Source organism: Chrysochloris asiatica, unplaced genomic scaffold (genome assembly GCF_000296735.1).
Source record: "Chrysochloris asiatica unplaced genomic scaffold, ChrAsi1.0 scaffold00003, whole genome shotgun sequence".
NCBI classification, from domain to species: domain Eukaryota; kingdom Metazoa; phylum Chordata; class Mammalia; order Afrosoricida; family Chrysochloridae; genus Chrysochloris; species Chrysochloris asiatica.
Genome location: NW_006408521.1, coordinates 26,642,014 through 26,658,594, shown reverse-complemented (window position 1 = coordinate 26,658,594; position 16,581 = coordinate 26,642,014). Strand labels below are relative to the sequence as shown.

The window sequence follows — 16,581 nt, the reverse complement described above, 5'->3', positions numbered from 1 at the left end:
CTAGTCACTTGTTCACTGCCCCAAACATGGAAGTGGTCTCCGCATATGTTGGAATTCGATTTTACTCCATGAAACTATTCTTCATACACCATTCATGGAAGAAATGACTGGGAGCAGAAGCTACTCATGATTTTACAAGTGCAATGTTTTGGTTTATCAGTGATTATAACCTCTAAATAGATAAAGTTTCATAAAAAGTCAATGGACTTGTTTAACTTGTGTTACACTCAACAGATGTTCTTCCTGGCATCATAAGGAGTTGGCTTAGTTCCATTTTCAACTTTACTGCAGTGTGGCCCTGCCCCTTTCCTCCAGTGGGGATTGTTCATCTGTGCCTTTAATACCATTGGCTCATACATTTCGTTAAGAAGTGTGCTATGTGTATATGTATTTAAAATGTACATTTAATAATATTAGAGATGTCATCTGTTAATTTATAATGTATTTGAAAGTTTATCTGGTTTTTCATTTGTAAAAATGGGTCATTTGTTTAAAGAATCTTTCATGTATTCTCATACAAATTTATAAGATCTTCACTTCTTGATCTGTAATTCCAAAATATACAAAGGTATGAAAACTACAGTTTTTTCCCTAGACTTTTTGACAGCTCATTTGCTTGGGAATCTTATGTGAACTGACATTGAATATCCATATCCCATTTAGTGTGAACACCCATTTATTTTGCTGCAGAAATAGTAATGGTTTGATTTTAAGGGATGCTGCCTCAGACCCTGCTGGGGGCTTATGCAGTATATGGTATGCTGTACTATGATATATACACTGAATTAACTACCCTTTAAAAAATGAGAATTTCAGAATTCTGAAACATCTGGCCCGAAAGGTTTCAGACTGTGGATCTATATCTGTTAATTTAGAAGGTATTGTTTGTTGTTGTGTTTTAAAAATGTGAAATGCTTTTGTATTCTAGGCAGTTTTTCACTTTGTGTATTAAATAATTTTTAAATTACTGTCTGAATCTCCAGTCATTAAAAGCGGGTTATAAGGGAACAATTGAATATGATTTGGGAAATGTGAAAGCTGAAGGAAGTGGAATCGAAGTACAGAATAACATATAGACTCTCACTGTAGTTTCCTTAGGAATTAAACAGGACTGTGGAGAAGACGGGAGTCCTGGTGTGGTGCTGTGGTTTAATGCGCCAGACTGCAAAGCCGTTTGAACTGCAAGGTTGGCAGTTCAAGCTCACCAGCTGCTCCTCGGAAACCCTATACAGGGTCGCTATGGGTCAGAGCTGACTCTATGGCACTTAACAACAACAACAACAACATGGAGAAGACGAGCTCTGGCAGCATAATGGGTTATGACTCAGGCTGTAAATCACAAGTTCAGCAGTTCAAAACTGCCAGTTGCTCTGAGAGAGAATGATTAGGTTTTCTACTCCCATATAGATTTGCAGCCTTAGAAACCCCATGTAGGGTCCCTGTGAGTCAGAACCGACTCTACAGCCCACCACCACCATGACCATGGAGAAGACAATATTAGGTAACTTCTTTAATATGGTCTTTTCTTCTCAAATGCCCTGTCACCACTATTCATGTCTAAAAATTATGTCCATATCTTATGTCCTAAAACTGATTGATCTTCATATCATCCCCATTTTTGCTAGTGGTGACATTTTACCCAGTCACCCAGTTTGAAACCTTAGGGATTGATTGTGTTCTTCTGAAATCTTTTTGGGCATCAGATGCCATGGTCTCTCCAAAGATGTAAATTTTGCCCCTATCAACTGTTATACTAGGCAGTATCACTTGCTTTCCTAGTTCTAGAAGATTTTAGTCACTAAACATTTATTGGTATTTCTTGCTTGAAAAATATTGAACTAGATGGCAAGATCTGACACCATTAATGTTGTTTTTGTTGTTAAGTGCTGTTGAGTTGGTTCTGACCCATAGCATCCCTGTATAGGGTTTCCAAGGAGCAGCTGGTGAGCTTGAACCACCAGCCTTGCAGTTCAAACGACTTTGCAGTCTGACGCATTAGCCCACAGCGCCAGTAGGTAGTGGGAATTTGAATCTGGGAGTTTGAATACTGGAAGCCTTCCAAGCATTGGGTTATGGTGGGGTATTTTTTTGTGTGTGTGTGGCAAATGATCATGTATTTTCTAAAATATATTGTAGTAATTGGCAAAAGATTTGCTGTAGGGCAGGACTATTTTGATGGTGGCTGGGGTGATGTTAGAACAACCTGATTCACGTGATAGAAGGAGTCAGCATAGACTCACAGTGACATCATGCTTTCCATGCATACACTGAGAAATTTCTTTTGAATGGCAGGTGTGAATTTTTACATCTCTATTTCTAATCCAAATAATATTGTTTTAAAAAAACACACACAAAAAAACTACAAGAATGCATGTAGAAAAGCTAGGGGCTGGAGCAAATTAATTTTTCATTCTTTGGGCTTTTGTGAAAGTTAAACTAGCTAAGCTCTGCTGCAAATGCCATTTATTTGTAATAGACAAGATCCCAGACATTCCTAGGTAATAAAAGTCAATGAATATCAAAAGGTTAAGAAGTGAATTCTTAAAGGAACAAGGTAGAGTGAGCTAGGTAGGAGAGCTTGCTTGAATGAGGACTTGAATGCATCCTATTCCCATTTCCATGCTGTTTCCTGAGCAGTTGGCTTCCTTATCTGCAGTCAATTTCCAGTCAGCCACCTTACTTAGCTCTGACAGACTAGCTGAATCATGCATTGCTTTTCCATATTTCTCTATTTGAGAGGTTACAAGGCCTTCCAGCCAAACCTAGTCTACCTCCATCAGTACTGTTCCAACGGGTTTTTAGAGGCTGATTCTTTGGAATATCAGCAGGACTTTCTTCCAGGGCATCTCTGGGTGAACTTGAACTTCAAACCTTTTGATTAACATTTGCATCACCCAGGGATTCCATGCTGCCCATATTCCCTTTCTATCCCTTGTCTACTTTTTTTTTTTTTTTTAACCTTGTCATTTTATTTATTAGACAGTTTATGCACATGGTGCAAAATCTTTAAAGACGAAGAATATGTAAATTTTTTTAAAAAAGGGCATTCCTTTCAAATTCTGACTACCCTTTATAAAGCCAGCTTACATGCTCGAACAGTAATTTGATGATGAGTAAATGATGATGTTTAAGTAGCTTTGGTAGTGTAGTGGTTACGGAGTTGAGCTGCGAAACTCCAGGTCAGCAGTTTGAAACTGCCAGCTGTTCTGTGGGAGAAAGATGAGGCTTTCTGCTCCCGTAAAGAATTACAGCCTCGGAAACCTTATTCGGGTTGCTATGAGTCGGTTCCGACTCCTCGGCACACCACCACCACCACCAAATGATCATGTTTAATCGAATACCCCCCAGGACTTGCAACAAGTCTGGGGGCTCATGAAGTGCAGGATCCCTGCCTGAAGCGCGTGCATGCACAGTAAGGGTCGATATAAACTACAATAGGATAAATAATAGGAACAGCGACCACACTGAGAGGGACTACACTGACCAGCCAGTCCCTTGTCTCAGAGGCCCTCTCCTTTCCTATGCATCCCTGCTTACTCCGAATGGCGTACTTCCACCCTCTTCTGGAGCAGATAATCAGCCATGCACCAGGAACTATAGACACATATTTATAAGAAAAATTGCGTAGTCCATGGCTAAAAGAATTTTGTCCCGTCCGCTCCCCGTCTCTTGTCGTGGAGCCAGCGGCAGCGTCGCGGTGCGTCCTTGCGCAGCCGCAGTTCTGAGGGAGTGGGCGGGGCCGGTTGTTGGCGGCGGTTGGTACGGCCCGGGAGGAGACTGCACGTGCAGGCGGGGGCGATGCGTCACTGATCGGTGAGGCGCTGCCCGGGGGTCGGCCTCCCTCCGGAACCAGCAGCTGGGCCCCTGCTCAGAGCCTTCCGGCGGGAGGACAATAGAAATGGGGAGTGTCATGACCCTAACCTGGCCGCGGACGGCCCACGGGCCACCTTGGGCGGAGGGTTTGGCAACGGGGAAACCACCTCAGCGAGAAAGGGAAACGGAGGGGAAAGGGACACCGGATTCCCTGCCTTTGCCTGCGGCCTGGCTCCTAGTTTCCGGAGGGGGAGGGTGACCCTTGGAGGAGATGATGGGCCGGTTACTCACGGGGATGGGGTCCTTCCCTCCCTCCCTCATCCAGGAGGAACAAGGATGAATATGACTCAAGCCCGGCTTCTGGTGGTTACAGTAGTGGGACTGGTGGTCGTCCTCCTGTATGCCTCCATCCACAAGATCGAAGAAGGGCACCTGGCGGTGTACTACAGGTGAGCGCCAGCGAGCGGCATGAGCAGGTCCAAGGGGGACTCCCTATACAGTGGCGTCCACGCAGTCCTGGAGAGCGCTTCCCTCCCTCGGGGCATCAGTTCCTTCCAGCTCAAGGGACAGACTGGTGACGCTCCAGGGGCTGGGCAGTTTTCGTCCTACATGTGTTTTGTTGCAGAAGCTTAGACTCCGGGGTGCTCTTCTTCGGGTCCAGCTCTCAGTTACTAGCAGAAAGAGGAGGGTAGGCAAGTGGTCACTCTTCCTGTAACCAAAGAGTTTGCTAGATGTTGTCATTAAGTTCTGTTAACTTTACAAGCTTTCAGTTTGTAGCTATAGATGCTGTTTTAGAGAACCCAGCCCTTGTATGGTTTCTGGAGTTTTCCTTTGGAAGACCTGAGTGATTGGTTTATAAAGCCTCGATGACCCTGGCACTAGTATCCCTGCGTTTTGAGGTGCACAAACAGTATTGATGAGCCACCCTTCTCCCACCTTACTTTGTCTTTTTAAGTTGATTGTGGACCAAGATGGTTTGAAAAGTATTGATCTCAAGTTGAGCTTGTGTATCCTCTCCTTTAGTGTAATTGCCACTAATTCCATTTTGATACAGACTAGTAAGAGAGGCAGTTTGTGGAGACATTGGAGTAAGGATATATACAAAAAGTACTTCAACTTTTTGATTATCATTCTATCATTTTTATTATGATGTTATAGGATAAGCACAGGTCCATGATTGAACCCCACCATCCCCTCTTTGGAAGCTCTGTACAGGGCCACTATCATAGGGAACTGGCTCAGTGGCTCTGAACAACAACTACATCATTCCCCAAACCTCATTTCTGCTGTTGGATCCATCTTGACACTTAGAAACAGTCTTAGAAACAATTTTACTTAGAAACAATTTTAGCATAACAAATGAAAGAATATTTTCTGGGTACGGCTCTCAAAAAAATTAGGGTGAACTTTAAATATTGATGTTTTCATTATTTGTTGAGTCTTTTCCAACCTGTTTCTATTTTCCGGATAGAAAAGTAAGTTGTATGCATTTATTAACTGAAAAGGAGGATTTAAAAATATTTGCTCCCCAAATGTCTCCTTTTCTAAAAATAAATTTTGAGGTGAGCTTTATCACTTTGGCAATCAAGTCCATGCTTATTTCTTGTCTATTTATAATCTTACCCATCACTTGTTCGTGCTAATTTTTTACCTGTTTTTATACACAGACTTTATACTTTCAGTATTGTAGTTGCTTTACAGGTAGATTAAAAATCTTCGGTCTCAGAAATTTTCTCCTTGCTTGAAAGTTTGTTTTTTATTCTACCCAGTGATTAAACACTTTGCTTTGACTCTGGTTATGTATGATTAAAGTACAATAACTGTGAGCTTTTGGAACAAGGTGTGACACCTAGCAGTTTAATTTGATCTTTTCACCTTTTTTGGGGTGTGGCAGTAATTTTAGAGAGCAGAAGTTGTTACTGAAGAACTCAGGTTGGTAAGGCTTTTCATAGTTCTGTAGCATGAGTAAGAGTGAGTATTTGTTAAGAGCATTTTAGATTTGGAAAGAGCATTTCTCTCTTGATAATCTTGTCAAATTGAAACCTCTTTTTGCAGGGGAGGAGCTTTACTAACTAGCCCCAGTGGACCAGGCTATCATATCATGTTGCCTTTCATTACCTCATTCCGATCTGTGCAGGTGAGTGATGCCTAGACAAGTCCCCACTCTGGATAGACAGGTGTAACAGGAACAGCTACCAACCACACTTGGGGGTGGACGTGGAATTGCTTACTACTTAAGCAAATGGTGGTGTTTACGTTAATGTAGGAGTTATAAAGTTTATTAGAGTACAGTTGTCGTAGCACAAGATAATATGGCTTTTGTACTACATCACTCTTGGCATGGAATAAAAAAGTGTGTGCTAGGCAGCTTGCAAAGCCTGACTTTTTCCCATTTGTATAGTAGATTGCAGCAGATTTTTTGTAACTATTGATGCTTTCAAAATAAAAGTAAGAATTGGGAACACAACTAGAAATGCAAACCACTGTTTGGTTTCCATAGAGGCAGACTCCTCAGTTACTGTTAACATTGTGTTGTTAAGTGCCTTTGAGTTGGTTCCAACTCAGAGCGACTCTATGTAGGGTTTCCGAGGAGTGGCTGGTGAGTTTGAACTGCGGTCCTTGTGGTTCAAACTGACCTTGCTATTATCCTAGAGGTTCTGAATTTCTATACATACACAGGTTTTCTGCCTCAAGTTTTCCACCTAGTGTATTAGCACAATTTTATGTGGAAACTTAGTTCTGAATGTTGTGTTTTGACAACAATCTAGAATATTTGAAGTGAGTATCTGATCATCTGGAGTAGTATCTTGGTCATGAGAGACCCTTAACAAAAACATACCTTTAAACATAAAATGACAGAATAGTATTAGGCTGTGACTACTTGTACAAGTTGGGCTGCCAACCTCAAGGTCAGCAGTTCGAAACTACCAGGAGTTCTGCAGGAAAAAGATGAGGAAGTTCTGCTCCTGTAAAGATTTACAGCCTCAGAAACCCTGTGCAGGGTCACTATGAGTCGGAACCAACTCCATGGTACTTACCAATAACAACTTTTGCAAACTTTTGTTATAAATCTTTGAATTCAGAAAATGCTTGTTTAATATTTGGTGGCTAGTTTTCAGAACTTGGCAAAAGCATCATTTATTTTTTAAAAATGTTTTATTGTGAATTATGTGATAGTTTACATGGGAGAACATTTGCTTTACATTCATCCTATCCTATATCATTTCTTTGCCATGGTTACGATCCCTCCATGCATCATCAACCAACTATAACCTGCAAGCCTGCCCCCCGGTTGTCAGCACACAGCCCCTCTCCCTCTCTGTGTCTAAAGTCCCCAACTGCTCCATCTCTCCACATCATCGTCTCTGCCTCCATCTCAGGCATCACTGTTTCTCTGGGTAGGGTTCCGCTTTCCGCTCTTCTCTCTTGATGGTCCCAGGGACCTCCGCTCCTAGACTGCAAAGTTAATCACTCCCCTCCTTTTGCTACAAAACGTCTACCTTTACAATTCCAACCCTCACATCAGTCAGTCAGTCCTGATAACAATTATTCAATATTGTATCACAAGAAACCTAGCTGCCTCTTCTTGAGTCTGCCCCTGACCCATGGAAACCCTGTGCACAATGGAATTGGACCATTTTTCTGATTTTGGGGATCTGGGTTCATCAGACCTTTCTTTCTAGTTTGCCTTAGTTTGAAAACTGCTGAAACCTGTTCATCAACATAGAAACCAGCAGCCTCCACTGAAGCATGGGGAGTGGCTGCATGTGAGATGCTTTGGCCAGGAATCAGGTTTCCTGCATGGAAGTGAGAATTCTACCATGGAGCCACAACTAGCCTCTCTTTATACCCGTAGCCTTGTAACTGAAGTCTCTGTTTCCTGCTAAGGAAGCGTGTTGTTATGAACACTTAAATCCCCCACGTTTCCTTCTATAGACATGTCTTACTTTATTGTACTCTGCAGAGACTGCGTGTCTTTACCAATGGAGGTTTGTAGCATCCCTGTGTTAAGCAAGTTCATCAGTGCCATTTTTCCAACAGCATGTGCTCACTGCGTGTCTCTCTTGTCAGTTTTGGTAATTCGTACGATATTTCCGGCTTTTTCATTAATTTTATATCTGTACTGGTGATCAGTGATCTCTGATGTTGCTGTTGTCATTGCTTTGGGGTGCCACGAACCATGCCTGTATACAATGGAGAACTTAATCTATAAATGTTGTGTGTGTGTCTTGACTGTTCCATCAGCCAAGTATTTCCCTAGCTCTTTCCCTCTAGTTGGGCTTCATTATTCCTGAGACAGGACAATATAGAAATTAGGCCAATTAATAACCCTGTAGTAGCCTAAACTATTCAAGTAAAAGGAATCAGTTCATGTGGCAGACTTCACTGTCTTATTTTAAGAAATTGCCACAGCTACCCCAACCTTCAGCAGCCACCACCCTGATCTGTTAGCAGCTGCCCACATCAAGATGAGACCCTCCACCAGCACAAAAGATTCTGTCTTGCTGAAGGTTCAGATAATAGTTAGCAATTTTGGCCATAAAGTAGTCCATAAATTTTTTTTAAAAATTGTTTTTTAAAAGACACACTTAATAGACTGCAGTATAATATAAACATAACTTTTCTGTGCAACTGGGAAACCCAAAAATTTGTGTTGACTTGTTGTTTTGTGATACTCATTTCATTACAGTGGTCTAGAACTGAACCCATAATCTCTCTGAGGTATGTCTGTCATCCTCTTCTAGATGGCTTCGATCAGATTGATTTCCATGTCTTTTCTTATGTGTATTTATTCACTGTTGCCTTGGTTCATGCGCAACCCTTCTCTCACAATCTCTCCCTGCATTCCTTCCCTTTTTCCCTTTCGAAATCTTGACAGACTCATTAAAGTACATCTCAAATCTCTCGTCATCTATAGCTGTTAAAGTTTGTATTGTAAGTTTTGGCCCATGTTCTTATTTTTTTTAATAACATTGTCTTCTACTGTTTGGAGTTGTTTTTTTTTTTTTTTCACAATTTTGTCTATTTTCTTTCAAGAAAGTCTTCATGCTTTTGGAGGCTTGGAGATAGGCATTGTGCCTTTATTTTTCTTTTTCCACTTACTGTGAAAATTGTTAAATTGAGCTAATAATTTCTTAGGAAGTGTAATATAGTGAACATGCTAGAGATCTGGTGACTTAGATTCTTGTCCTGTTTCTGCCACCAACAGTTTATATGATGTTTGGCAAATTTTAACTATTGTAGACTTAAGTTTTTCCTTTGTGAAAGAAGAGATTTTAATGACATGATCTCACCTTCCCAACAACCCAAACAAACAGCTTGGATAAATGTTAGCAGCATCAGAGCATTAAAGATTAGTAGGAACTTTGGGAGATAGCATTCAAAGCCAGTCATTTCACTTTGTTTTCTTAAAATATACTATGTGAAGTCATACTCATGCAGATATATAAAGGAGATAGACACAATAAATGTGAAACAGATTTAAAAGTTTAATAGCTATATACTATATATCTTATATAGATACAAGCGGACTTCCAGAAGTTTGTAGAAAATTCAATTGTCTTTTCATTACATTTTTCCATGAATTTTGAAGCCCCCTTGTGTGTTAAGTATATAATAACTATAATATAAAGCATATATGTAATTGTTGTTTTGTGCTGCTGAGTTGGTTCTCTCTCCTAGTGAATCTGTATAGGGTTTCCAAGGAGTAGCTGGTGAGCTTGAACCACAGACCTTGTAGTCCAATGCATTAACCCACAGCGCTACACCAGGACACTCTATATGTGTAAACTCTGATAAGTTCATTGGCTAAAGATGCAAATAAAATTTGTAGTGTAAACGTTTCTGTGTAAGCTATAATACACTTTGCATTATCAAAAATAAAAAGAAATGTTAAGCCCAGTGAGACCAAATAGGAATTTTCTTTCTCATTTTATATGTGAAATAATATTCTAGGAAGGAATATACTAAAATGCCTTTAAAACACTGTTCTTAAGCAGATAAGACTAAATTAATTTTTTAGGAACTTTGAGGCACATTCAAAGACACAGTTTAATATGGTTTAGCAAACATGGCAATCGGAAGGAACATGTGAAGCGCCTTTGAAAATGTGAAATCCTGTATGTCATGCAAGAGAAAAGACTATTGCTCAGAGAAATGACATGACACCTTCAGCCTGTGAAGCGTACGTAAAATAGCCAAAGATTTGCTTTCAAAATTCATATTCTGTTAATGCGGGGGAAATACATTTACCATAAGGTTAAAAAAGGTAGAACAGTACATGGAGATTTAAAAAAAAACAAAGCAAACTCACTCTGCGGTTATGTTGATTCATATTCAAGACCCTATAGGACAAAGTAGAACTACCCCATAGAGTTTTCAAGGCATTAAATTTTTACAAAAGCAGACTGCTAGTAGATGGTGGTTTCAAACTACAGACCGCTTGGTTCTCAGCTGAGTGCTTAACCACTGTGCTACTTGGGCTCTGACCATTAAAATGGTAATTAACATTTGAACTCTTTTCTAGTTCTAGGTTCAAAAATTGACCAGAGAATTACTTTCAGTTTAAATAGGAATATATTTTATTTAAAGCTGCTATGGGGTATGGAAATTCAATATGGTTAATGTTTTGAAGGAAATAAAATCAGTTGAATTCATCTGTTCATTTCCCCATCTCACTTCACTCATATCATCCCTAGGGTTACATCTTAGTCTTTCCTTTCCTGGAATTTTGTGTTCAACCAGTTACCAAATCCTTCCTCTGTTAAGGCTTCTGTGTTGACAGCTTTTCATTTCCATGGCCTTTACTAAATGAACCTGAATAAACTCGAACTTGAGCTTTCCAGTTGGTTTTGTTACTTACAGTTATGATGGATAACAAGAACCGCATCACATATTTGCAGGGGAACTTAGTAAAGAGCATATTAATTAAAAGGTTCATGGGACTGTGTAAGGAAAAGCCCAAACTCCACAGCCAACATTCAGGTTTCCCTCTGTTTGATACCACCATGTTCTCCTTGGAGAACCTCACCTCTCACCCAAGTGCCTTTTCTGCTGTAGGCAAGTCTGTCGGTCAGCTTCTTGCCTCCTGTACACAGTCCTCACCTTTGTGTGTCTGGAAAATTCATTTATTGAACTTCAGATGTTGCTCTGCCTCAACTGTTAGGTCTTTTTTCTCCCTTTCTTGACCAGTGGGTGAGTGCTTGATTGCTAAGCAGAAGGTCAGCAGTTCAAACCCACCCAGCAGCCTCATGGGAGAAAGAAAGATGTGGCAGTCTGCTATAAACATACAACCTGGAAACCTTATGAAACAGTTCTGCTCTTGTCCTGTAGGATTGCTATGAGGCAGAATCTACTCAGTGGCAATGAATTTAGCTTGATTTTTGGTAGACCTGGCTTATATTTATGAGGGACTTCAGAAATGTCGTGGGAAAATGAAATTCAAAGATCATGGAATTTTTCCTGAGCTTTTTGAAGTCCCCCTATTCTTCACCTCAGAGAATTTTGCAAACTACTGTTTTACCTCATGTAACAGCTCAGTGTTACTTTGCTGTGTACCTGTTGATGGGTTACTTACTTTGTAAAGATTTTCTCTCTGTCTTGGATTGTGAGCTCCTGGCAAACAGGAACTTGGTTTCCTTTTTCATTTGTATTCCATAAGATAGTTTGTAACTGTGAGGTTAAGTAAACTGGTATATGTCTAGAATATACTCATTAGTTGCTATTGGAGGTAACTATCAAAGGCCATAGAGTACAGTAGGGAGTCAGCCTGAGCCAGAACAAAGTATGACATGGGCTGGACAAGCTGGACAATCGTGGGAGATTATTGGTTTGAATCGGGACGCTAACCTCAGGGTCAGCAGTTGGAGACTACCAGTTGTTCTGCAGGAGAAATATGAGGCTTTCTGCTCCGGTAACGATTTACAGCCTCAGAAACCTGTACAGGGTCACTGTGAGTCAGAATCGACTCCACGGTACATAACCACCAACCAGAGCGAAGCAGTGCAGTTGCAGGTACTTCCATTGGAAAGAAAATGGGTAATCTATCTGAGAGATTACTAGGGCTTGAACTAAAATAATGACTATAGCGTTAAAGAAGAAAGATTACTGTTGAGTTCAGGGGCACCTTTGAGTCATAGCCTGCTGGAATATACATAATAGTTATCTTTTATCTTCAGTGTAAACAGTAACATGAGCAGTAGAATCAAAGTTCAGAGTGCCAGTGCGAGCTGTAGTATCCCCTTGAGTAAACTCTAGTTTACTTACATTCCCAGGCCAGCTCCAGACAAATATGGACTCTGGAAAAATAGTTTTCTACTTATTAGCGTTGGAACTCTTGTCTAGTACAATTTAATTCAGACATTAGCTGTAAAACAGTTTGTCTCAAATTTTTTGTTTCTACTAGGATACAAAAAAAAAAAAAAAAAATGATTCCTGTGGTAGTTACTCTTGTAGACGGAAATTATCATGGAGCTCTCCTGGATGCTTCTCAGCATCCCTCCAGCACTTGCCTGGGGTTCAGTAGTTCTTTGAAGATACGTGTTCTGAGTATTGATGATATGTTTTCTTTCTCCTCAGACAACACTACAGACTGATGAAGTTAAAAACGTGCCTTGTGGAACTAGGTAAGCTTTCCTCTTCCTGGCCAACCTTCCTTTAGTTCAAATGGAGTTTCTGTTCATAAAGCTATGATCACTCAGACATCTATCAAACAGACATGACAGTAACCCAGGGTGATTTCTCTTCTGAGCATTATTTGATCAAAGGCTCTGGGAGCTTTCCACATTAAGAACCATTTTGGTACTATCCAAAAAAAGTGTGAGCTTTAGGGCCAGTAAACCTGACATAACATGTCAGCGCTGCTGCCTCTGATTTATGACTGTTCCAAGTTTAGTTTCCTCACTTGTAAAATGACATAATAAGACCTATTCTGCACAGTTATTGTAAGGATTAGATTTAGCAAACATAAAGTGCATACCTATTACTTGGCCCAGAGTAGGTACTCAATAAAAACTAGTTTTAAAATTAAATTATCCTGCCCTCTTCCCATATGTAGAGTTTCTCATTCAGTAGTCTGAAGTGAAGCCCAAGAATTGTCATTTTTTACAAAAGATCTCAGGTGCTTCTGATACTGCTGGTCCATGGACCTCACTCTGGGGATCACTACCCTAAAGAGTGTTAGGCAGAGAATGGCAAGCATGGCCCTGATTATTTCTAGAATATACTCAGTACTTTGAATTGTATCAAGAGAAACGTGAAGTTCAGAGTATTTTTTAAATGTCCTAAATAGAATATTAAAGCCTTTGACATCTCTGGTGGTGCTGGTGGTTGCTATTGAGTCAATTCCAACTCACAGTGACCCTGTATAGGTTTCCAAGACTGTAAATCTCTGGGAGCAGAAAGCCTCATCTTTTTCCTGTGGAGCCACTGGTAGATTTGAACAGCTGATCTTGTGGCTAGCGGCCCAGCTTGTAACCCACTATGCTACCAGGGCTCCTTTAACATCTTGGTTGTTAAGTGCCATTGAACCAGTTCCAACCCATATCAACCCTATATAGAGTTTTTGAGGAGGGGCCGGTAGGTTTGAATTGCCGACCTTGCTGTTCACACTGCCCCTGTGGTCTAGTGTATTATCCTGCAGCGCCGCATCAGGACTCCGTTTGACATCTATAGAGGGACAGAAATGCTTTTTAAAAAGGAGCAAACTAACTTTGTTTTAAGGTCATGTATTATTTTATCAAATTTTTCCTAGGTCTACTGGTAACTTTCATGGTTTCTCATTGTTAGTGTTAGGTACCATTGAGTCAGTTTTGACTCATAGCAAACCTATGTGCAACAGAACTAAACACTGCCCAGTCCTGTACCATTCTCACAATTGTTATATTTTAGTCCATTATTGCTGCAATTTTGTCTATCCATTTTGTTGGGGATCTGAGGCCCCCAACAATGGTTTCCCATTAGAGAAGACTTAAGTTGGAAGCTGGTGGAATTTTGGGTAATTTTTATTTTCATCTACACACCTTTCTAAGTTTCCCAGATTTTATTCAGTGAGCAGAGGTTACCATACATTACCGGGAAAAAGAATTCATGTTAAATCAGTATGAAGACTTCATTATAGAGTCTGAGAATCTCTGACTTCATGTGACTTAAATTAAGGTACATGTGCCATTCAGAATAGGGGCTGGTAGTTCAGGAAATCAAAGGAAGCTGTCAACAAGAACTGTCTTTCTGTAATGTCGGTTTTACATGAAGGGTTGGGGCAAATTATTTTTTTCATATTAGAATAAATACAGACCAGAACTAGATTTTAAATCCTGGTGAATTGTTAGAGTAAGGAATGTCAAAAGAATTTCCAACTTGTGACTGCCCTCTGTATGTCTTGGGAACCTCTGTGCTTTATCTAGTTCCTTGGTGGAAAAGGGGCTAGAGTACGGTCCTCAGGTAAGGTGGTTTCAGCATAACTGTTAAGGAGGTGGGCCTTTGATTAAGAAGAGCTAGGTGAGTGTGTATAGAAAGAATAGTTGAGTGCTTTCTCTCCCCCTGGAAGGGTCATTTGAATCAGGAAGTAATATGTCTCTAGATTTTCCTTATAAATTTCTGTTGTGTGGTTTATGGGTATATAGAATTGGGATTATTTTAGGCTTGTATTTGACTTACATGACTTCTGTTTCTTTGTTTTTAGTGGTGGGGTCATGATCTATATTGACCGAATAGAAGTGGTTAATATGTTGGCTCCTTATGCAGGTATGGTACCCATCTTTTCTGTTCTTTAAATGGTTATCAGCAGTAGATATAGGATTTGAAATATTCCTTCAGGAATTGTTACTGTTTTTGTTAAGTTCCATCGAATCGATTCCAACCCAGAGTGACTCTATACAGGATTTCCAAGGGAGCAGCTGGCGTGTTTGGGTATTATTAAAGTTTCATGCATCAGTGACTTTTGAGCTCTGGTAGCGTAGTGGTTACGAATCGGGCTGCGAACCTTAAGGTCAGTGGTTCGAAACTACCAGCCGCTCTGCGGGAGAAAGATGAGGCTTTCTACTCCCGTAAGGATTTACACCCTCGGAAACCCTGTACAGGGTCGCTATGGGTCGGCTCCGACTCGAAGGCACTTAACAACAACAAATATAATAGTCACTGGAATAATCTGGATAACGTTGTTTTCTGCAACTTTATGGTGTGTTGCTCCTTTCTGAGTAGAGTAGCTTCTAAGAGCAAGAAGATAATTGATTTTTCTATGATTGGAAGCTAGCATTTTATCCAGTCAGGATGATAAATTATTTCCTTATATTGTAAAAATATGTAGTTCACCGATTTCTTGTGGCCACATTGATTTTTGTCCCCATGGAGAAGTCTTTTCTAGTTGGTATGTACTCTGACTTGGAAAATAGCCTGTGAGCCTCAGTACAGGGAAAACTGCTTTTTTTCTTTCTTTTTTTTTGATAAAAGATGGAAACCCATGGAGATGGAAAGAGACACAATTAAAATAAAACACTTATTTCTTTAAAGCTTTTCAGCCATCCCTCATACACCGGTCTCTACTTTTTGTTTTTGATTTCTGTTGCAAGGACTACACAGAATTTACAGACCATACTTAACATTAAAGGAGCTCTGGTAGCGTAGTGGTTACGAATCAGGCTGCGAACCGCAAGGTCAACAGTTTGAAACTACCAGCTGTTCTGTGGGAGAAAGATGAGGCGTTCTGCTCCCATAAAGATTTACAACCTCGGAAACCTTGTACAGGGTCACTGTGAGTTGGAACCGAGTCCACGGCGCACAGCCAGCCACTTAACATTAAGGAGCCCTGGTGTGGTGCTGTGGGCTAATGCATCAGACTGCAAAGTCGTTTGAACTGTAAGGTCGGTGGTTCAAGCTCACCAGCTGCTCCTTGGAAACCCTATACAGGGTCACTGTGGGTCGGAACTTACTCTATGGCACTTAACAACAACAACAGCTTACCATTAAATGATATATTAGGGAATATAGATTACAACTCAGGTTCAAGATCAGTAGGCTGCAACTCTGGAGTCAGTACTAGGAAGCCTGTACACAGTCATCCTTCTTCACTCAGGACAGCTCTTTCAGTTCCTCTTCGTCCCTGAGTACAGGCTCCTCTTAGCCTTGCTGTCAGTCACTATTGGCTCTGCCCCTGGACCCATTTCAGGCCTCTCACTGTCTTTAGTGTTAGAGCCGTTGGCCAGTATTAACACCTCTTTTAGGGGTTTCTTGGCCTCCTCTTTCCATCTGCTGCTTCTTGATGCTTTTCTTGTTTCTTTCTGTCTGACAAACCTCTTTTGGGCTGGCTACTTATATACACGGACTCTGCTACTTTCAGGTGTGGCCCAGAGCCACTCTTAAATTTACTAGTCCCCTCTATTTGCATAATAGGCATGGCTCATCTGCATAGTCTACTGACCAGTCGCAGTAAGGTACATACTAGTCTTAGCTCAGGCTGCAGCCCAGGATCAGAGAAAGTATCAAACCAAGTTTGCAACTTCCCCAGGAAATGTCAGTCAACCTGGACAAAAGTAATAAACTCTCTGGGGTGCAAAACAAAGATGAAGGTAACTCCCCAGGGCTTAAGGGGAAAAAAAATCTCAAGCTGTTTTTCCAGACAATCAAAGGAAAAGGCCACATAAAGGAAATCACTTCATCACACAAATCATTGGAATGAAGGATATCAAAAGGGAAGAGAGTCATGGTTCTCCAGCCAGAGATCTATAGAAAGCAATCGGATCACCAGTTCATTTGGAAGATGACCAAGCAAAT

The 16,581-nt window shown here is 40.7% G+C and overlaps 1 protein-coding gene across 1 annotated transcript in view; it reads left to right on the top strand.

The window, feature by feature from the left end:
• Positions 1-3,751: 3,751 nt before the first annotated feature.
• ERLIN1 (ER lipid raft associated 1) overlaps positions 3,752-16,581 on the top strand; it is a 38,168-nt gene continuing 25,338 nt past the window's right edge. Inside the window, exons 1-5 of the mRNA XM_006831243.1 lie at positions 3,752-3,813; positions 4,139-4,262; positions 5,869-5,950; positions 12,391-12,437; positions 14,495-14,556. Coding sequence (XP_006831306.1) covers positions 4,150-4,262; positions 5,869-5,950; positions 12,391-12,437; positions 14,495-14,556 — 304 coding nt within the window. The 5' untranslated portion in view covers positions 3,752-3,813; positions 4,139-4,149. The remainder of the gene's footprint in view (positions 3,814-4,138; positions 4,263-5,868; positions 5,951-12,390; positions 12,438-14,494; positions 14,557-16,581) is intronic.